Source organism: Pagrus major, chromosome 1 (genome assembly GCF_040436345.1).
Source record: "Pagrus major chromosome 1, Pma_NU_1.0".
Taxonomy (NCBI): Eukaryota; Metazoa; Chordata; class Actinopteri; order Spariformes; family Sparidae; genus Pagrus; species Pagrus major.
The window spans coordinates 24,443,771-24,465,435 of NC_133215.1; the positions used below are offsets into that span (position 1 = coordinate 24,443,771).

At 43.5% G+C, this 21,665-nt stretch overlaps 2 protein-coding genes, 1 long non-coding RNA gene and 2 pseudogenes across 3 annotated transcripts; 1 reads left to right on the forward strand and 4 right to left on the reverse strand.

Annotated features, from left to right (window-relative positions):
• Positions 1 to 315: 315 nt before the first annotated feature.
• LOC141004665 (trace amine-associated receptor 13c-like) lies at positions 316 to 1,308 on the reverse strand. Its single transcript, XM_073476320.1, has one exon. It carries the CDS (start codon positions 1,306 to 1,308, stop codon positions 316 to 318), a length of 993 nt encoding a protein of 330 aa, XP_073332421.1.
• Positions 1,309 to 2,965: 1,657 nt separating this feature from the next.
• On the reverse strand, positions 2,966 to 7,147 carry LOC140998221 (uncharacterized; annotated as a pseudogene).
• Positions 7,148 to 8,845: 1,698 nt separating this feature from the next.
• On the forward strand, positions 8,846 to 10,270 carry LOC141002071 (uncharacterized). Its single transcript, XR_012179628.1, has 3 exons — positions 8,846 to 9,019; positions 9,684 to 9,810; positions 10,156 to 10,270. It is a non-coding gene; the product is annotated as an uncharacterized lncRNA (long non-coding RNA).
• A 1,627-nt stretch (positions 10,271 to 11,897) lies between these two features.
• Positions 11,898 to 12,890, reverse strand: LOC141005859 (trace amine-associated receptor 13c-like). Its single transcript, XM_073477911.1, has one exon. The coding sequence runs from the start codon at positions 12,888 to 12,890 to the stop codon at positions 11,898 to 11,900; it is 993 nt and encodes a 330-aa protein (XP_073334012.1).
• Positions 12,891 to 15,163: 2,273 nt separating this feature from the next.
• Positions 15,164 to 18,286, reverse strand: LOC140998302 (uncharacterized; annotated as a pseudogene).
• Between the last annotated feature and the right edge of the window lie 3,379 nt (positions 18,287 to 21,665).

The following is a 21,665-nucleotide window of genomic DNA, read 5'->3' on the forward strand; positions in this document are numbered from 1 at the left end:
AAATGACATTCAATTTCCATTATTTGTGATATTAGCTGTCTTAGATATTCAGTATGCCATAATGTAACATAAAAGAAAGCAGAAAATTTTAACTTTTATGAGGCTTAAACTACCAAGCGTTATTGCTTCATATTTTTTGATTTTTCAGCTCTGATTTACATCTTTGCTGAGCACTAACAGTCCAACAGACTAGCAGGCTGTTTAAAGAGGGAAATGTAAAATGTGAAATCAAACACCCAACCGTATGTCACATGCTGCATATAGGTTTTTAAATGACAGACAGCAGTTTCATTATTGTTACTGGAGAAAGTGACTTTAAAGTATATTTGCCTGAGAGGAATCCTGCTCTAGTATCCTCAGGGTGACAATGAACTTAATAGCTTTCCTAAACCACGGGTAGAAAAATGCATATATGAGAGGGTTCAAACAAGAGTTAAAAAACAACAGCCAGGACACGATGGCCCAGTATGAAGTACTGTTTGAGATGTCCTGTCCTGCCAGAGAGGGGTAGTAATATGGACAGAAGGTCATCAGAAACACCAGTATGACAATACCCAGAGTCCTGGCTGCTTTTTTCTCTGATTTCTTTGCAGTGACTGTAACCGTACCACCTGCAATGACTGTAACATGAGACTGCATGGCTCGAGCCTGAGACACTGCCACAATAAACACCCTCATGTACAGAACAATGATGACTGAACACGGACCGATGAACGTGAACACGAGGTCGATAGTTCCTGAGACGTAGTTGATCACTACCAAACACTCCCCGTGGCAGGAGTTGTGTCTGTCCGGCCGCCTGAGATGGTCCTTTAGAATCAGCCCGTTGTAGAGGAGTGAGCAGGCCCAGCACACACACACACACACCTCCACTCTGCTGCGAGTGATTTTGTTGGGGTACTGCAGAGGATGACAAATAGCTACATAGCGGTCAATGGATATGAGCACCATGTTCCCCACAGAGGCTGAGGTGAGGATGAAGCTGATAATGTAATATAGAGCGCACATGAGATCGCCCAGCAGCCAGCAGGGTTCTATGAAGCACACCATCTCCACCGGCATCACCAGCAGCCCCACCAGCAGGTCGGAGATGGCCAGGGAGAGCAGGAGCAGGTTGGTGGGCGTGTGGAGCTGTCTGAAGTGGGAGATGGAGATGATAACAAGCAGGTTGAGAGCCACAGTGAGCACTGTGATGCAGGAGAACAGAGTGTAGAGGAAGACGGCTTCAGAGCGAGGACGCTTTAAACCCCTGCAGGACGAGTTCAGGAGCTCAGGGTAGCAGAGCTCGGCTCGCTCCAGGCCCTCCATCGTCTGCCACTGAGGGGAGGTGATGACCTGAACTTGCTGAGCTCAAGCAGCTCTCTGATCGTACCAGACATGGTGCAGCTCTGTTATCTCCTCCACAACTCCCCAGTCATCCTCTTCATCACTGTCTTCTCTCAGCCTGTTCTTTGTTTCTTTAATTTCTCCTCATCTCCCTCACCCCTCCCTCACTTATTCCACCCTCCCTCCTTCCCTTTCAATCCCACTGATAGTTGATGCAACATATTTGTTTCATGCAACAGATGGATAACTTTTCTGTAAGTTTTGGTTGAGTCATAGCAACTTACTTTAAAGGTCCATGCTGTAGGATTTTGGGGGATTCACCATGTTTTACCGCCACCGTAGGTTCATCTACACGCTTTGACTGGGAGAGTTAGGGGAGCAGTGTTCAGTTGGTTGCGATCTGCAACCTCACTGCTAGATGCCACTTAATCCTTCACACAGGACCTTTGAAGCCTTGAGGGGATCAGTGTCTGTTATCTGGGCATGTCAGTAATCAACAGACATGAGCTAAGGCAACATTACTGCAATGGTTGACTGACTAAGGGCATAACTAAACTCAAGCAGCACCTCGAAACAACAGTTGTTATAGATTTGACAAGTACAAGAACAAAACCGCAGCAGTGGAACTGAAGTCTCTTCTGACCTTTAGACCTGGATACGGCGGCGACACTCAGCCTTGCTTCCAATTTTGCCCAGTGGCCACTTGCAGTATTGCAGTGAAAAAATTCCCTTTCCCCATAGAACACCATTATAAAAGAGACGTCTGTAAAACTGTTGACAGGAGACCTCCAACTGCAAACAATGTCAATCATGTTATGAGTTTTTGACTCATGGAGGTTTTATATTTGTAAAACTGAGAAAAATGGATTTAAAAATCTGTGACATCAACACCAAAGTCTGCTGGCATAATGGGAACTCATGGGCAGGGCTAGTGGGAGAAACACTACTGCACATATTCAGTGGGCCTCATAACCAGAAAGTAAACCTGGAAGCTGGAAAAGGTTTTTGTTTTGTGCGCCAGACGAGTAATTCTTATTGGACTGAATAGGTGCCATCTTTGGGTCTAGTATCTATTTCTATTATAAATTGTGGGTGATTAAAGTATACCTGGGTTTGGGCTCCGAACTCTGCCGACTTTGTGATTGTTAGGTTTATTGCTTTAGTCATTGATTGTTGAACAGGATTTGCTGCTTTTCTCACTTGTATTTTGAATGTAGCTTTGGTTTCTCGACTACTCGTCAGACAAAACTGACAATAAGAAGATGTCAGTTTTGGTTCTGGGAAACTGTAGAATTAAATCACTCAATGTGGCCCCGACAACATATCTGGTTACACGTCACAAGTGATATCCTATCAGCACTGAATAATCTGAATCTGCAAAGTAACTGGTAACTTAATTTGTCAATAGCAGAGAGTTAGCATAAAGGAGCAGAAAACGGAAAAACAGAAGTGAAATACCTCAAAATTTTACTTTTGGTAGTTTTAGGCAATTGTAAGACGTTATATTCCATCACTGATTACATTTACATTTACATTTAGGGCCTTTAGCAGACGCTTTTGTCCAAATCTACTTACAATAAGTACATTTGTCACAAGAAAGAAACCACAGCATATCACTGTCGAAAAAGTAAGAATGAAGTCACAAGTCATGCAATGCAGGGTCGAGTTGAAGTCTGAACAAGTGAATCTTGAGTCTTGCGGAATATGGCGAGTGACTCTGCTGTCCTGTCATTGGTCGGGAGTTTGTTCCACTACTGAGGCGCCAGAACAGAGAAGAGTCGTGACTTTGCTGAGCGACCTTTGTTTGCTCTCAGTGATGGCAGTACCAGCCGGCCAGCTGATGTAGTTGAAGGAAGTGCTTGTGCTGGGGCGTGTGGTCTGACTAGTGTTTGGAGGTAGATGGGTGCAGTTCCGTTGATGGCCTTGAAGGCCAGTACCATCTTCTCTGATCCGGGCTGCAACAGGAAGCCAGTGGAGGTCACGGAGGAGGGAGGTCACATGGGAGAATTTGGGTAAATTGAAAACAAGGCGCGTTGCAGCGTTCTGGATACGCTGCAACGGTTTACGCTAAGATTCCAGTGGATGCATGTCCGCTACGTTACGGCTCTGGTACAGTCTTGCTCCGTCGTCCGGCAACCCCCACCAGTTGCGTTTTGAGTCCACCACGGCGCAGCTCCGCCGATCAGCTGGAGTTACAAGACCGAGGAGTTCCCGCAATAATTACATAATCACCCGTGGCCGCAGTTATAGGTATGTGTCATAAACACAACAACACAAAGTGTGAAGGATAAGAAGAAGAGCTTGTATTTGTCTCTTTTTTGAGGTTTTATTTTGAAAATTAACCGGATGTCATGTTGTTGTTTCATGTCTGACTTCCTGTCTGCTCTGTGCTGAATTCGGCTGAATTGCTGCATCGTGCTCTGGCATCCGCCACATATAGAAGTCCTGTGTATCTGCTCCGGGGGACTGCGGACTGCCGGAGCTGGGATGCAGCAGACACGCAGCGCAGCGGACCTGGTGGAAGGTAACACATAGACTAGAGTGAAACTGATCAGCTCTGCTGCCGTGGCGGAGCCATGACGCAGCGGACATGTATCTGGTGGAATCGAGGGGTTAGTCGCAGAGGCTGGGAGTCCAGCCAAGAGCGAGTTGCAGTAGTCCAGGCGGGAGATGACCAGCGCTTGGTACAGAAGTAGTGTTGCATCCTTTGTGAGTAAAGACTGGATCCTGTGGATGTTGTAGAGGGCAAATCTGCAGGATTGTGCCACAGTAGTGATGTTGGGGGTGCAGAGCAAATAGAAGTGGTCCTAGTACTGAGCCTTGAGGGACACCAGTTTCCAGAAAGCAGGGTTCGGACAAGGAGTCATTCCATATGACCTGAAAGGTGCGATTTGTCAGGTATGATGTGAACCAAGTTAGAGCAGAGTCAGCAATGCCAAGTTCAGCCAGAGTGGAGAGGAGGATTTGGTGGTTGACTGTGTCAAATGCAGAAGATAGGTCGAGGAGAATAAGGACGGATGAGTGGGACGAGGCTCTGGCGGCACAGAGGGACTCAGTCGATGTGAGGAGGGCCGTCTCAGTGGAATGGGCAGTCCTGAAGCCTGACTGATTGGGGTCAAGGAAGTTGTTTTGTGAAAGGTAGGAGGACAGTTGGTTGTAGACGCGCGTTCTAGGGTTTTAGAGAGGAATGAAAGAAGAGCTACATATCTGTAGTTTCGGATGTCAGCTGAGTCTAGGGTGGGTTTCTTTAGGAGTGGCTTTACTGTAGCAGTCTTGAAGGGAGCTGGAATAAGGCCTGAAGTGAGGGAGGAGTTGATCAGGGTAGTGAGGAATGGCAAGATGTCGTGAGAGATGTCTTGGAGAAGGGAGGAGGGAATCGGGTCAAGGGAACAGGTGGTGGCAGAGACGTAGATGTAACTAGTGTGTGAACATCTTCAGAGGAGAGAGGGCTGAAGCAGGTAAGGCCATCAGAGGTGAGGGTTTGGGGAGGTGCTTTCTGGATGGGCATAGGAGTAAATGAGGATCTGATGTCTTTTACTTTCTTGCAAAGTCATCAACAGTGAGGGAGGAAGGAGGGGGAAGGGTAGGAGGGGTGAGGAGAGAATAGAACATGGATAATAGTTTCCTGGGGTTGGAGGCAGAGGAGTTGATCTTTGACAGGTAGAAGGCAGATTTGGCTGCTGACACAGTTGAGGTGAAGTCAGAGAGGAGGTTGTGGTAGTGAGCAAGGTCATCAGGATGACGTGATTTTTTCCATTTTCTCTCTTTGGCTCGTAGAGTCGATCTATTGGTTCGCAGAGATTCAGACAGCTGGGGTGAGATGATCGTGCTGGTCGGGAGGTGAGGGGACAGAAAGCATCTAAAGAGGAGGGGAAGGAGGATAACAGAGTGGAGGAGGCTTCCTCGGTGGACATTAGAGAGAATTGTTTTGTGGATGGTAGTGAGGAAAGAACAGTTGAGGAGCGAGTGGAGGGAGGGAGGGATTTCAGGTTGCGGCGGGTGGTGACCATGTGAGGTGTAGGGCGAGGGAGGTGGTTGACTTCAAGGGGAGAGAGAAAGATACAAAGTGGTGGTTGGACACAGGGAGAGGGGTAACAGAGAGTGCCGAGGTACTACAGGACCTTGTGAAGACAAGGTCAAGTTGGTTCCTGGCCCGGTGGGTGGGTGGAGAGGGGGAGAGTGTGTGGTCAAATGTGAAGAAGAAGTCAATGAATTCAGATGAGTGTAGATTCTCAGGGTGGATGTTGAAGTCACCCAGGACAACGTGTGGTGTGCCATCGTCAGGGGAGCAGCTTAGGAGGACGTCCATCTCATCAAAGAAGTCACGGAGAGGACCGGGAGTGCAGTAGATCACCACAATGTTGAGCTTGAAAGAAGGGTGACAGAGACAGCGTGGAATTCAAGTGCAGATCTGGGTAGTTGGTCCAGGGAAGGACCTGGTAGGACCACATGGGTGTGATGAGGAGTCCAGTTCCCCTTTTGCGACCTGTTAGTCTGGGGGAGTGTGAGAATGAGTAGGCAGTTGAGAGGGCAGCTGGAGTGGCAGTGTTTTCTGGGGTGATCCAGGCCTCCGTAAGGGCCAGGAAGTGGAGAGTCTGCAGGGAGGCATAGGCTGAAATGGTGTCCGCCTTCTTGACTGCAGACTGGCAGTTCCATAGCCCCCCTAGTACTTCAAGTTCAGTACCAGTGGTGAATGTTGGGTAACAGAGATTGGCTGGGTTACAGCCTCTAGCAATGGGTCTCCGTTGAAATCTTCTCCCGTTTGATGTCCTGACTGGGATTGGGTAGGAATCATGGCTGCGATGGGTGGACAGTGAGTAACTTGGACTCCCTTGATGGACTCCCGCAGAGAGACTCCTTAAGTCTTTGTTTGACAGTCTTCGTTTGGCTGTCCTGACGCTGCATCTGACGCTGTAGTGACTAGCCCATATGTGCTAGATTTACCTCATACAGGGTTAGCTCCGCCCTGCAATCAAACCTATTTATCACAGCTGAGTTGGCCAAAACTGGCTAATAACCACTCAGCATCAGCAGTTTCACAAGAATTCATACAAAAGGTATCTAACAAGATTAAATATGACAACTAACCCTCCTCACAGAATGCTTAAACACTGGATTACTTTCTGACTTACCAGCAGCAGTTTCACAGCTTCTTTCCCTTAGACAAAATGTAACTTTGATTATTCTAAATTTTGACACTAACATTTTTACTTTTACTGCAAATGGCTATCAGTTCCAAATATGTAAAATATGTTATTGGTCTCCTTGATTATTAATAATCAGTATCACATCGGTTGATCCCTTATTATCAAATTTTGAAGACAAATAAAAAGAATCGATAGAACCAAAAAGACAACTGACAATGAAAATAATTGTTAATTGAAGCCCTGGATTTGCCTCTTATTCACACATGCTCACACACAGATGGTAACAGATCAGCTACACAAGACACTGGTCGAAGCATCAGTTGCGATTCACTGTTCGCCGTTTTGTGGACAGGACCGAACTGTCCACCCTGCGATTAATAGATGACACATTCTACCTCCCAAGCCAGAGCTGGGATGAGCTTTTACTCATCCAGGACCTCTTGGACCAGCTCTGCTTGCTCGTTTTAAATTGGGTGTGCTAAAAGCAGATTTGGCCACTGTCCAAATTTCTCTTCAGTCCCCAAGGTTTATAACAATCCCACCTAACTTTACATCAGTCCTGAAGTGCCTGAGACTGCTGCTTCGGTTAGGATGTGGAGTTCAGAGTACCATCCCATCATCCCTGTGTGTTTGCCTCTGCAGCTGTATGTGTAGGCCTTTTTCACAGAGTACATGTTGTCACAGTATGAAAGCACAAATAGGAATGATCAGATTAATGATTTCTGATTTCTGTGTAGCTGCTTCAGTTTCAGGCCTGGTATTGTTCATGCCGGATCACTCTTACTGGGACACTTAAGTACATTAGTACCATCATTAATGTTGTTAGTAACATACCTGTATGTGCATTCCCTACTGTGACAAGCCAAAATGTCTGCTGTGAAAAGGGCTGATTAAGCTGATTTAGCAAAACTACCAAAATACCAAAATACTTATGAACTTCTGTCAGGTCCACAATGGTTTAAATACATCTGTTTATATCTTCACTGTAATGCTGAATGATATACAGAATGGCTCTTTCTGATATGCATCCTCTCTAAAACAGTTCCACGCACAGTTGGATTTACTTCCCTCTTCTCTATCTGCTGTATCGTTGTAAGTTTTTCTTCTCGCTCGCCTGTGGTAACTTACTTTTCCCAAAGAGTACATCCATGTTTTCTGCCCCAGCTACATGTGGGACAAGGGGATATGGTTGCATCACGTGTTGATGTTAAAGTGTGCTTATTAACACCTTTGAGTGGAATTCAGTTGTGGGTTAATGTGTCAAACATTATTAGGTCCCTCTGGTGCACAACACAGGTATCAGCAATAGGGTCTGTTTTTTTATGTTGAAACTAATGTATCCTCTGAGGTACTGACATGTTTGATGAGTTCCTGTGTGTCAGTCTGAAATAATATCTAAACAAAACTTAAAGGGGCAATTTGTGTGATATAGCCAAATGTTTCAGTTTAAAACACTCAAAGAATGAACGAAAATTATGAACTGAATGTGAAGAAACAAAAGTGTTGATGTCAAAGACATTGATGTTGTAGAGATGTCTACTGAAGTTAGCGTGCCAGTGGACTATCCCCGGCCTGCCCTGTCTCCTAATACTCTTTGTACCAGCAGGAGGTGATAGTCTGACGGCCCCCGTAGTTTCAGCAGGGAGATGTAAAAGCTGCGAGTTCGTTGCTAATAGCCTAATAAGTAAAAAAAAAATAAACTCACAAAATGTTGAGAAAGGAAATATTTTACACATTTGTTCTTTAAACTGCTCAGCAGTGTATTTACTAATGATCTGCTGGAGCACAATTTGAACGCAGGGCCCTTAGTGGTAGTGGGTTGTGTTTTTATTACTGTGTTGCTGGAAGAGGGAATTTTTATCACAACTTAAATTTTGAATTTCAGGCTTTCAGGGAAAATATTTATCCTGGTTTGTTAAAGACTAATAACCTGCCTCATTTGACTTTTTGCATTGGGAGGATTCTTAAGTCTACTGTAAGATGCTTTGTTCAACTATTTTAAACCTTTGAATAAGATCTGGGTTGAAAATCAGTGAAATTATCCTTTAACAATGATTCCTTTTTTAATTAGCACTGTTAATATGAGGGATGCACAATAATATTGGCACGTCTTCAGTATCGGCTGATAGAAACCTTTAAAAGAAATATTGGCACTTGCCGAAAATGAACGTTTCTGCAGATATGACAGATGTCTCTTTCACTGTGCACACAACGCCAAGACTAAGTAGTTTTTTTATCTTGCTCAATGACTGTGTTCATTTGAACAACACTATATGTCTGCATCTACCAATGGGCTATTATCGTAAGAGTAGGCATAAATATATGTTAAATGTATTTCAACAGAGACTTGATGTTCTCTGCAGTTAGATGGAAAGAAATATCTCTGTCCGTCTTGCTCCCACTTTATTTGTATAATTGACTTCTTCTCATTGATTTAGAAACGGGGTGAATACACTTATTGTATTATCGAGATGGAGCCATACATCCGTGCAATGTATCAGGACCAGGTGAAAATGTGTCACATTTGTCGCAACATGGCTTTTCAGGTAAATTTGCATGAGCCTTTTCAGCCTTATCCCCTGTGATAAATACCTGAATGAAATACATTACAACCACTTCTGTCATATAGAAGCCTCTAGGTGCTTGCTTCATTTAATCACTTTAAAATAGAAATGCTGAGTGTTATTACTGTGGAGAACTATGTTTTGTTTGAACTACAAGTTACATGAGTACATTCATTATTGTTACCGAGAAAATTATCCTTACCATCAATTTTGTAGCTTAAAGAAAGGTGAGTAAAAAGCCTGAAATCAGATTATTAATGTAAAAAATAAACTAAATTAAATAACTTAACTATTAGAAGCTGTCTGGAGATTAGCATCAGACGGTCAAAAGTAATTTTAGTGAGAAGAATCAAATCACTTTGGACGTCACAGACTTGCTCTTGAGCAACTACGTTAACATAAATGAGCAAGAATTCCTGTTTCCTATCTGATTAGATGTGTTTCTGCAGTACAAACAGATACGTTTCATATGTAATCAGGATGTTTGTTGGTATTTTTTTCTGTCAGCTTCAGTTCTGTTTAGTTTCTACTTCCTGTGTCATGTTGAGTTGTTGCAGCTAATATGTGTCAAACCGTATTTATTCTAAATGAGTTTGCTCACAGTATTGATCTGATCAGTTTGATAAACATCTATTTTAATTTTCAGTGCCAAATTTGTGAGAATCCTACATGTGGGATAAAAATACACAACCCATGTGTGTCCAGATACTTTAAAGGAAGATCAGAGCCGCAGTGTCCAGATTGTGATGACTTCTGGCCGCATGAAATTCCTGGTATTTATTGTTTATTTACTGATGAAGTCCTGCTTTTTAGTGCATAGTTGCTACAAAACTCACCATCTGCATCTGTTCCCAGGATACTATTCTTATACATCATACTTAAATACTGCTTGTATTTTATGTTTAAGATGAATGCTTGAAAAAGATCATTCCACCATTACAAATATGTTGACAAAAAACAAAAAAAGACAACTGAAAGGGTTCAGTTGTCTTTTTGTTTTGTTTTACTTTTCAAAACTACGAAGTAAATCAGGCTTGCTTTAGGTGTTTGAATGAATGAATATAATGAAAATGAATTAATCTGCTTGTGTTACATATTATTTATTGTGTTCATTACAGAATTCAGACAAACCCGCTCTCAGTCCAGAAGATGAGGACTTCAGCACCAAATGTGTTTTTGTTTTCTATAAACTGTTTATTAATTTTAACATACCTTTGTCATAAATCAAATTGTTAATATAAATGTCTTTGTTGTTATTTTTACAAAAATAAATGAGAATGTGTTCCACTCAAATGTCTTTATCATGTTTATTCACATGCAATAATCTTCAACAAACAAAGCCAATGCAGATTCTTATCGTGGTGTTTTAAACATTATCTGAAAAGAAACAAACACTTAGACGCAGAGTAATTGTCCTCTAGATTGTTCCCTTCTGTATACTGCTTTGAGCTCAATTGTCAAGAACATCATAAAGCTCAAAATGTAATAGTAAAATATACATGATGACATTTGTTTTATCTCTGCATAAGACGCAGCTTGTTTCATCTGTCTGAATTCTCTCTTCAACTAGATTCTTGATCTGACAGAAAGCAGGTCTTATTATCACAAGAGCATTAATAGTTTTACAAACCAGGGGAGACATGAAGTTTGCTCTCATTTCCTCTCAAGAGTAAATATGGTTTCCACATTAGTTTTGTAATTCTGCTGAACCCTCGTGTATGATTTACACATCATCTTGATCAGTTTTCTTTGTACATGGAATCACTGACAACAATAATGAACATCATCAAACATCCAACTTCAGAAATGCTTCACATTTTCTGCCCCCTAAACACTTGGATGACATGAGGTAATGCAGTTAGGCAGCTTTTATTTCTTCAACTATATAGAGAAAAATAACTTTTGTAGAGTCTTTGTCATTAAATTCTAATGTGTGTTGTTTATAATCTAAAGACGGTGTTTGTCACTTGACCTCTCAGGAGCTCAGCATGTTCAGCCTGTTGTGGTCCACACAGGTTAAGAATTAAAGGTGAACTATGTAGTTTTGGGGAAAGAAATTTTAATCAGAAGAGAAAGATCATTGATTTTTTATGCCTAAACAAACTCTCCTCGTTTTTATGACTGAATAAACTGAATAAACAAACAGACCTTAAAGGACAACACAATTTCATACTGTTTTACTTTGTTTATATTTGGCTGACCCTGCCACCTTTCTAGCTTCAAACAGTGTTCTGGGGACCTTATTTTCCTGAGAACAGCTTGTTTATTCACTTATGGAAAAGATATATATTTCTGAGTTTGTATTATTACCTCATTAAAATTGTAAATATTTAAATTCTGAGTTTGAATTACTTCTCCAAAACTACATAGTGCCCCTTTAAAGGTATAAAGTTATAATCTACATAAAGGCTGAAGGAAATGGCTGTAAACTTGTGCAGTTTTGAATATTCAAAGGATTACTTTGGTTAAGTCAACTAATAGTTTGACTAATAGTTTAACAGAAAATAGCGGGAAAAAAAGCTTTTTACAATTTCTTCAAACCTAAAATGACATTCAATTTCCATTATTTGTGATATTAGCTGTCTTAGATATTCAGTATGCCATAATGTAACATAAAAGAAAGCAGAAAATTTTAACTTTTATGAGGCTTAAACTACCAAGTGTTATTGCTTCATATTTTTTTGATTTTTCAGCTCTGATTTACATCTGTGCTGAGTACTAACAGTCCAACAGAGTAGCAGGCTGTTTAAAGAGGGAAATGTAAAATATGAAATCAAACACCCAACCATATGTCACATGCTGCATATAGGTTTTTAAATGACAGACGGCTGTTTCATTATTGTTACTGGAGAAAGTGACTTTAAAGTATATTTGCCTGAGAGGAATCCTGCTCTAGTATCCTCAGGGTGACAATGAACTTAATAGCTTTCCTAAACCACGGGTAGAAAAATGCGTATATGAGAGGGTTCAAACAAGAGTTAAAATAAAGCAGCCAGGACACGATGGCCCAGTATGAAGTACTGTTTGAGATGTCCTGTCCTGCCAGAGAGGGGTAGTAATATGGACAGAAGGTCATCAGAAACACCAGTATGACAATACCCAGAGTCCTGGCTGCTTTTTTCTCTGATTTCTTTGCAGTGACTGTAACCGTACCGCCTGCAATGACTGTAACATGAGACTGCATGGCTCGAGCCTGAGACACTGCCACAATAAACACCCTCATGTACAGAACAATGATGACTGAACACGGACCGATGAACGTCAACACGAGGTCGATAGTTCCTGAGACGTAGTTGATCACTACCAAACACTCCCCGTGACAGGAGTTGTGTCTATCTGGCCGCCTGAGATGGTCCTTTAGAATCAGCCCGTTGTAGAGGAGTGAGCAGGCCCAGCACACACACACACACACCTCCACTCTGCTGCGAGTGATTTTGTTGGGGTAGTGCAGAGGATGACAAATAGCTACATAGCGGTCGATGGATATGAGCACCATGTTCCCCACAGAGGCTGAGGTGAGGGTGAAGCCAATAATGTAAGACAGAGCGCACATGAGATCGCCCAGCAGCCAGCAGGTTTCTATGAAGCGCGCCATCTCCACCGGCATCACCAGCAGCCCCACCAGCAGGTCGGAGATGGCCAGGGAGAGCAGGAGCAGGTTGGTGGGCGTGTGGAGCTGTATGAAGTGGGAGATGGAGATTATAACGAGCAGGTTGAGAGCCACAGTGAGCACGGTGATGCAGGAGAACAGAGTGTAGAGGAAGATGGCCTCAGAGCGAGGACGCTTTAAACCCCTGCAGGACGAGTTCAGGAGCTCAGGGTAGCAGAGCTCGGCTCGCTCCAGGCCCTCCATCGTCTGCCACTGAGGGGAGGTGATGGCCTGAACCTGCTGAGCTCCAGCAGCTCTCTGATCGTACCAGACATGGTGCAGCTCTGTTATCTCCTCCACAACTCCCCAGTCATCCTCTTCATCACTGTCTTCTGTCAGCCCGTTCTTTGTTTCTTTAATTTCTCCTCATCTCCCTCACCCCTCCCTCACTTATTCCACCCTCCCTCCTTCCCTTTCAATCCCACTGATACTTGATGCAACATATTTGTTTCATGCAGCAGATGGATAACTTTTCTGTAAGTTTATCTGGGCATGTCAGTAATCAACAGACACGAGCTAAGGCAACATTACTGCCATGGTTGACTGACTAAGGGCATAACTAAACTCAAGCAGCACCTCGAAACAACAGCTGTTATATATTTCACAAGTACAAGAACAAAACCGCAGCAGTGGAACTGAAGTCTCTTCTGATCTTTAGACCTGGATACGGTGGCGACACTCAGCCTTGCTTCCAATTTTGCCCAGTGGCCACTTGCAGTATTGCAGTGAAAAAATTCCCTTGCGGCCCTTTCCCCATAGAACACCATTATAAAAGAGACGTCTGTAAAACTGTTGACAGGAGACCTCCAACTGCAAACAATGTCAATCATGTTATGAGTTTTTGACTCATGGAGGTTTTATATTTGTAAAACTGAGAAAAACAGATTTAAAAGTCTGTAACATCATCACCAAAGTCTGGTGGCATAATGGGAACTCATGGGCAGGGCCAGTGGGAGAAACACTACTGCACATATTCAGTCGGCCTCATAACCAGGAAGTAAACCTGGAAGCAAGAAAAGGTTTTTGTTTTGTGCGCCAGACGAGTAATTCTTATTGGACTGAATAGGTGCCATCTTTGGGTCTAGTATCTAGTTCTATTATAAATCGTGGGTGATTAAAGTATACCTGGGTTTGGGCTCCGAACTCTGCCGACTTTGTGATTGTTAGGTTTATTGCTTTAGTCATTGATTGTTGAACAGGATTTGCTGCTTTTCTCACTTGTATTTTGAATGTAGCTTTGGTTTCTCGACTACTCGTCAGACAAAACTGACAAAAAGAAGATGTCAGTTTTGGTTCTGGGAAACTGTAGAATCAAATCACTTAATGTGGCCCCGACAACATATCTGGTTACACGTCACAAGTGATATCCTATCAGCACTGAATAATCTGAATCTGAAAAGTAACTGTTAACTTAATTTGTCAATAGTGGAGAGGTAGCATAAAGGAGCAGAAAGCAGAAAAACAGAAGTGAAATACCTCAAAATTTTACTTTTGGTAGTTGTAGGTAATTGTAAGATGTTATATTCCATCACTGATTACATTTACATTTACATTTAAGGCCTTTAGCAGACGCTTTTGACCAAAGCGACTTACAATAAGTACATTTGTCACAAGAAAGAAACCACAGCATATCACTGTCGATAAAGTAAGAATGAAGTCATAAGTCGTGCAAGTGTAACCGGATGGTTGTTTATATTGTCTATATATTTCATTTCTCTTCTGTGTCCCTCAGTCTATGTGTAATTTGCAGCAGGCATGACGATCGCAGCAGGTGTGTGGCACGCCCTTTACCGGCACCTGTAGTGCGGCCGCGTCATTGGCTGCTAATGCGGACCTGTTCATATACCCCCGCTGTTTGTTTAGTCGCTCTCTCTCCTCTGCCGAAGCGAGTGCTGGCCGGCGTGCAGCTCCGCCGAGCCGTGGTATGTGCCGTGTGTTCATTCTCAGGTATGTAGCACAGTCTCATGACGTTGTGAAGATGTTATAAGGTGCCGTGTTGACAGTCCTCTGTTGTAGGTTGGCGTGTTGGGCCGAGATGGTGTGTGTGTGTCCCCTTCCGGTTAGCCGCTGCTGCCGCCGTGCTGCTAGCAGTTAGAGTATTGTGTGCAGGCTACAGCTAACCACACAGGTAACTAGTGCCCCAAGCTTAGTGCTATTTTGTCTGCTAGTGTTTATGTATCGTCACTAACAGCTGGCTATGTTTCTTTTAAAGCTTGCCTGGCGTTAGGCTGCTGTTTGCCTCTATCCTCCTTTTCTTTTCTCTTTCGTTTTGCCTTGCTCATTCAGGCTTACAGTGAATAGCCGCTCTGTCATTCTGCCTTCGTCGTTTAGACGCTCTTTTAACATAGTGTATTATAGTTCAAGTGTGGTTAGCCCCAATCAGACCGTGACTCGTTGGTGGGGGGTTAGTACAGCAGTTATAGTGGAGGACCTGCCAAACTTATGCATGTTTTCTTTTGTTTTTCTTTCTTTTTCGTTCAACTGAGATTGCCACACAATGCAGGGTCGATGTGAAGTCTGAACAAGTGAGTCTTGAGTCTTTTGCGAAAGATGGCGAGTGACTCTGCTGTCCTGGCATTGGTCTGGAGTTCGTTCCACCACTGATGCGCCAGAACAGAGAAGAGTCGTGACTTCGCTGAGCGACCTTTGTTTGCTCTCAGCGATGGTGGTACCAGCCGACCAGCTGATGTAGTTGAGGAAAGGTTACTGGGGCGTGTGGTCTGACTAGTGTTTGGAGGTAGATGGGTGCAGTTCCGTTGACAGTCTTGAAGGCCAGTACCATCGTCTCGGATCCGGGCTGCAACAGGAAGCCAGTGGAGGTCACGGAGGAGGGGGGTCTCATGGGAGAATTTGGGTAAATTAAAAACAAGCTGCAGCATTCTGGATACGCTGCAACAGTTTAGTCACAGAGGCTGGGAGTCCAGCCAAGAGCGAGTTGCAGTAGTCCAGGCGGGAGATGACCAGCGCTTGGACCAGGAGTTGTGTTGCGTCCTTTGTGAAGAAAGACTGGATCCTGCGGATGTTGTAAAGGGCAAATCTGGCCACAGATTGGGCCACAGCAGTGATGTTGGGGGTACAGGATAGTCTGTCACCGAGGATTACGCCGAGGTTCCTCGCAGTCGATGAAGGAGATACTGTGATGTCTTCGACAGTGACTGACAGGTCCATGCGAGGGCAGTCTTTCCCCGGGATGAAGGGGAGTTCAGTTTTATTAAGGTTGAGCTTGAGGTGGTGCGCAGTTGTCCACGCGGAGATGTCTGCCAGACATTCCGAGATGCACGTTGCAACGTAGGTGAGGATGGAGGGAAAGAGAGGAACAATAAAAAACAGTGGTAAGAGAATCCATGTGATGTGATTGCAGAGACTAGTGATCTAGTGCAGTGGTTCCCAACCTTTTTTCCTTGAAAAACAAGCCAGGCCCCCCCAACCCCAACACACTAAAAGAATAAAGTGATTAATTACAAACTTTTATTTGCAAAAAATAAACAACAGTTGTAGGTTTTTGCTCTTATTCTCCTTGTGTTACAATGTATATAGATACATTTCTTTCTTTTTGTGTCATCAGGTGTATCACACACAAACACAACTACACACACACAGTTTAATTTTTGACCATAATAGGCCTACCACAGAACAGAATAGGCCTACCTCATTACAACAGAAAGATGATTCATTGTTAAGATATATCAGTATCTGTACAGTTTTCCTTCTGTTTGTCACCAGGTGTATAAAACACGAACAGAACGGCATTTAACTATGTCTCTTTCTATGAGAGCTAAACATTAAAGGTCCCTTATTATGAAAAACATGTTTTCCCTGGTCTCTACATATATAAACTGGTCCTCCCTGAGCCTACCAACTCCCAGAATGAGGAAAGCAAATGAGTCCTGCATGGTCTCTGCAGCCCACTCACTGGTAAAACGGGGCTCCTACAGGCTGTTCAGATTCAGCTCCTGTCGTTATGTAACGACAGGAGTGATTTGCATAGGCCGGGCTCCTCTGAGCGAAAACACGCCCCCCTCTTGCCTACGAGTATGGTGAAGTCAGCTTGAAATTGGCTAACTAGTTAGCTCCGCTTCAGTCCGCTATGCAATGGCGTTTGAAGTGAGTTTAATGTTAATAATATTACGAGGGAGCTTGGTTGTCACAGTAAAAAGTCTGGAAACGTGCAGACCGGAGACAGAGACTATGCGAACAGTGTCCAAGAGTTTGGAGACTGTGTTGGAGACAAACACAGCTTTCGCTAACTGTTTTTAGATGTTACCTGTTGCAGGTCAGTGGGGGATGGGAGCCGGGTGGTTGTGTTGGGGAGTCCTGCTGCAGCCGCAGAGTCTGTATTTTTCTGAGCCTCTCCTTCTGGGTCCGATTCTGGGTCAAACTGGTATGGTTGAACGACAGCATCTCCGCGAGCCATAGTGATACATCCACCGTAAACATTAGCGCATGCTACCGCTAGTGTAAGCGGCATCCTCTCCCTGAGAGGGGCGTGTAGCAGGCAAGGCAGGCGTTGACAAACGGAGCTCATTAGCATTAAAGGTGCAGGCACAGAAACAGCCTGCTCTCAGTAGAGCTCACTTGAGCGACTTTCAGACAGCTGAAATTCAGGACCATGGATGGGTTTGGGGCAATACATTTCGAATACAGTGTTGTTGGACCTCTGACAGCTGTGTGAAATTGATGAAAAACAGTATAATATGGGACCTTTAAACTTTAACAGTTTTCCTTTAACAACTGAACAGAGTGGTCACACACACACACACACACACACGCTCTGTCACAGAGAACAGGGGAAGTCTGTTGATATTCACATGCACATCATGTCAACACAGGTTCGGACACAGCTATACACGTTTATGTGTAATAATTACAATTACAACTAACATCAATAACAACAATAACAATAAACAAGTTATTCCTTATATTTTTTACTCTGTGCCAGTTTATTCATTCACAAATTAATGGCCACCTTGGGCTTGCATACCTTTGACCAGGGATGCAATGTCAGGTGTGATGGTTGTGACAGCCAGTCTAAAGTCCTGGTGGACATCAAGTCTGTTTCTGGCTTTCTTTTTTATTGTCGCAAGGGCACTGAATGCTGTCTCAGACAAGTATGTAGTGCTGAATGGGAGAATAACCCTGGTCACTACGTGTTTGGCCAGTCTGGGAGCAACAGTTTGTCCTTTGACAATCCAAAACTTTTTGTATCTGTTCTCCTGGAAATATTTTTTTGACACAGAATCAGCTTGAAGGTCACAAAGCTCATCTTCACAGCCGAGGTATTCCACGTACTTGAGGGTGGAAATGTAGGGGTCCAGCACCCACACTTCCTTCGCTAAGTACTCACCGATGTCAGCGAAGCGGCTCTTAATCTCCTCACGGAGCAGGTTCAGGTGCCGGGTAAACTCGGTGCGTAAAGACGCACGCACAGTGCCAGCAGACTGCTTCAGCAGCAGTGGAAAATGCTGTAATTCCCTGTTCGACATTTTTTCAAGTCTGTAATCCAGTTTGCGCACAAAAGCATCCAGGGCGTCTTTGCACTGGATAACATTGGATTCAGGCCCCTGCATCCGCCTGTTCGTCTCATTGTAGAGTGTGAACATGTCCGCCAGGTATGCCGTTTTGATCCAAAATGCATCAGTCAGCTGTTCACACAGTGGTCGATTGTGATCTTGCAAGAATTCCTTGATTTTTTTTCTTGCAGTTCCATAAAACGCACAAGCACTTGTCCACGCGACAACCACCGCACCTCCGTGTGTAGCAGCAGTGTTTGATGCGCTTCTTCCTCGCACAGCTGGGCAAAAAGTCTCTTGTTTGATGGCCGAGCTTTAATAAAGTTTACAACAACAGTTGACAGGGTGTTACTAAGGTCTTCTGAAAGTTTTTTACTTGCCAGTGCTTGCCGATGTAGCATGCAGTGGAAAATCACGCACCCTGGGGCTTTTTCCTTAAGGCGGCTGTTAAACCCCTTGTTTTTGCCCATCATTGCTGCAGCCCCGTCAGTGCAACATGCGACCAGGTTTTCATAGGGCAGATTGTTGGATGAGAGATATGAGTCCACAGCCATAAATATATCCTGGCCGGTTGTTGTTGTTACTAGATTTGTAGACATAAGAATGTTTCAAGTCCTCGCCATCAATATACTGCACATAAACATTGAGGACGGACTCGTCTGACACTGTTGTCGTTTCGTCCAGCTGAATGGCAAAGTTAACATTCCTCAGCTTCTCGTGCAGCTAGTTTTGGCAATTCGCAGCCATTTTATCAGTTCTGTCTTTCACAGTGTTGTCTGAGAGTGGGACAGTTTTCACTTTATCAATAACCTGCGGTCCACACAGCCTCTCCACAATTTTCAGGCAGGCAGATTTGATTAGCTGCTCTCCAGTACTGTGCGGTTTTTTAGCCTTGGCAATTAACAGCGAACAGTCAAATGAGGCCTCCGTGGCTCTTTGTAAATCACTACCTGCTCTTTCAAAAGCTTTTCTAATGTCCGTGGATCTTCTTGATAGTGCCAATTGCTTCTTCTCAAAATATTCTCGACTTTCACCAATAGTCTGGTGGTGTTTGGTCTCTTGGTGTCGTTTCAGTTTGCTTGGCTTCATGCTATCATTAGCTAGCTTCTCACCACAAATGACGCATTCTGGCCAAAAACTGTCCTGTCCTTCAAAAAACCAAACCAAGGTAACTCTCGAGATATTACCTTGTTTTCTTCTTTGATACAGATGAACCATCGGTACTTTTATGTTTCTCAGACATGACTGGCAAAACAATCGGGGATGAATTACCCAGGTCTAGCCTAGCCCAACTTACCGGGAGACTATAAGGTTGCTTACGCAAGTTCAGAGGTCAGAGGTCAGGGGTGTTGGTAATTAATAGCTTAAATGAATTTAAATGTGGACCAAAAATATGTTTCAATTTGGATTATACAGAGTTTCGATTATCCAGTTGGGTGTGTTACTGGGATTTTATAAATTTAACGTGCACAAATATAATTTTGGTAACCTCACAACCTCAGAGCAGACAAAGGAACCACTGATCTAGTGTATAGTGAAAATAGAAGTGGTCCTAGTAATGAGCCTTGAGGGACACCAGTTTCCAGAAAGCAGGGTTTGGACAAGGAGTAATTCCATATGACCTGAAAGGTGCGATTTGTCAGGTATGATGTGAACAAAGTTAGAGCAGAGTCAGCAATGCCAAGTTCAGCCAGAGTGGAGAGGAGGATTTGGTGGCTGACTGTGTCAAACGAAGAAGATAGGTCGAGGAGAATGAGGACAGATGAGTGGGACGAGGCTCTGGCGACTCAGTCACTGTGAGGAGGGCCGTCTCAGTGGAATGGGCAGTCCTGAAGCCTGACTGGCTGGGGTCAAGGAGGTCGTTTTGTGAAAGATAGGAGGACAGTTGGTTGTAGATGGTGCGTTCCAGGGTTTTAGAGAGGAATGAAAGAAGAGATACAGGTCTGTAGTTTTGGATGTCAGCTGAGCCACATTAGGGTGGGTTTCTTTAGGAGTGGCTTTACTGTAGCTGTCTTTAAAGGAGCTGGAATACGACCTGAAGTGAGGGAGGAGTTGATCAGGGTGGTGAGGAATGGCAAGATATCGTGCGAGATGTCTTGGAGAAGGGAGGAGGGAATCGGGTCAAGGGAACAGGTGGTGGCACAGTTAGACATAACTAGTGTGTGAACATCTTCAGAGGAGAGAGGGCTGAAGCAGGTAAGGCCATCAGAGGTGAGAGTTTGGGGAGGTGCTTTCTGGATGGGCATATGAGTAAATGAGGAGCTTATGTCTTTTACTTTCTTGGTAAAGTAAGTTGCAAAGTCATCAGCAGTGAGGGAGGAAGGGAGGGTAGGAGGGGTGAGGAGGGAAGAAAACATGGATAATTGTTTCCTGGGGTTGAAGACAGAGGAGTTGATCTTTGACAGGTAGAGGGCAGATTTGCCTGCTGACACAGTTGAGGTGAAGTCAGAGAGGAGGTGGTGGTAGTGAGCAAGGTCATCAGGATGATGTGATTTTTTTCCATTGTCTCTCTGCTGCTCGTAACAGCGGCCTATTGGTTCGCAGAGATTCAGACAGTCAGGGAGGGGGCGGAGATGATCGTGCTGGTCGGGAGGTGAGGGGACAGAGAGCGTCTAAAGAGGAGGAGAAGGAGGATAACAGAGTGGAGGAGGCTTCCTCGTGGACATTAGAGAGAATTGTTCTGTAATTATTGTTTATTTACTGATGAAGTCCTGCTTTTTAGTACATAGTTGCTACAAACTCACCATCTGCATCTGTTCCCAGGATACTATTCTTATACATCATACTTAAATACTGCTTGAATTTTATGTTTAAAATGAATGAAAAGACAACTGAAAGGGTTCAGTTGTCTTTTTTTGTTTTACTTTTCAAAACTACACAGTAAATCAGGCTTGCTTTAGATGTATGAATGAATGAATATAATGAAAATAAATTAATCTGCTTGTGTTACATATTATTTATTGTGTTCATTACAGAAGTCAGACAAACCCGCTCTCAGTCCAGAAGATGAGGACTTCAGCACCAAATGTGTTTTTGTTTTAATTTTAACTTTAACATACCTTTGTAATAAACCAAATTGTTAATATAAATGTCTTTGTTGTTATTTTTACAAAAATAAATGAGAATGTGTTCCACTCAAATGTCTTTATTATGTTTATTCACATGCAATCATCTTCAACAAACAAAGCCAATGCAGATTCTTATCGTGGTGTTTTAAACATTATCTGAAAAGAAACAAACACTTAGACGCAGAGTAATTGTCCACCAGATTGTTCCCTTCTGTATACTGCTTTGAGCTCAATTGTCAAGAACATCATGAAGCTCAAAATGTAATATTAAAATATACATGATGACATTTGTTTTATCTCTGCATAAGACGCAGCTTGTTTCATCTGTCAGAATTCTCTCTTCAACTAGATTCTTGATCTGACAGAAAGCAGGTCTTATTATCAAGAGCATTAATAGTTTT

What these genes read in the sequence shown, in the direction of transcription:
- LOC141004665 (XM_073476320.1), bottom strand. Translation starts at nt 1,308, where the DNA reads ATGGAGGGCCTGGAGCGAGCCGAGCTCTGCTACCCTGAGCTCCTGAAC.
- LOC141005859 (XM_073477911.1), bottom strand. Translation starts at nt 12,890, where the DNA reads ATGGAGGGCCTGGAGCGAGCCGAGCTCTGCTACCCTGAGCTCCTGAAC.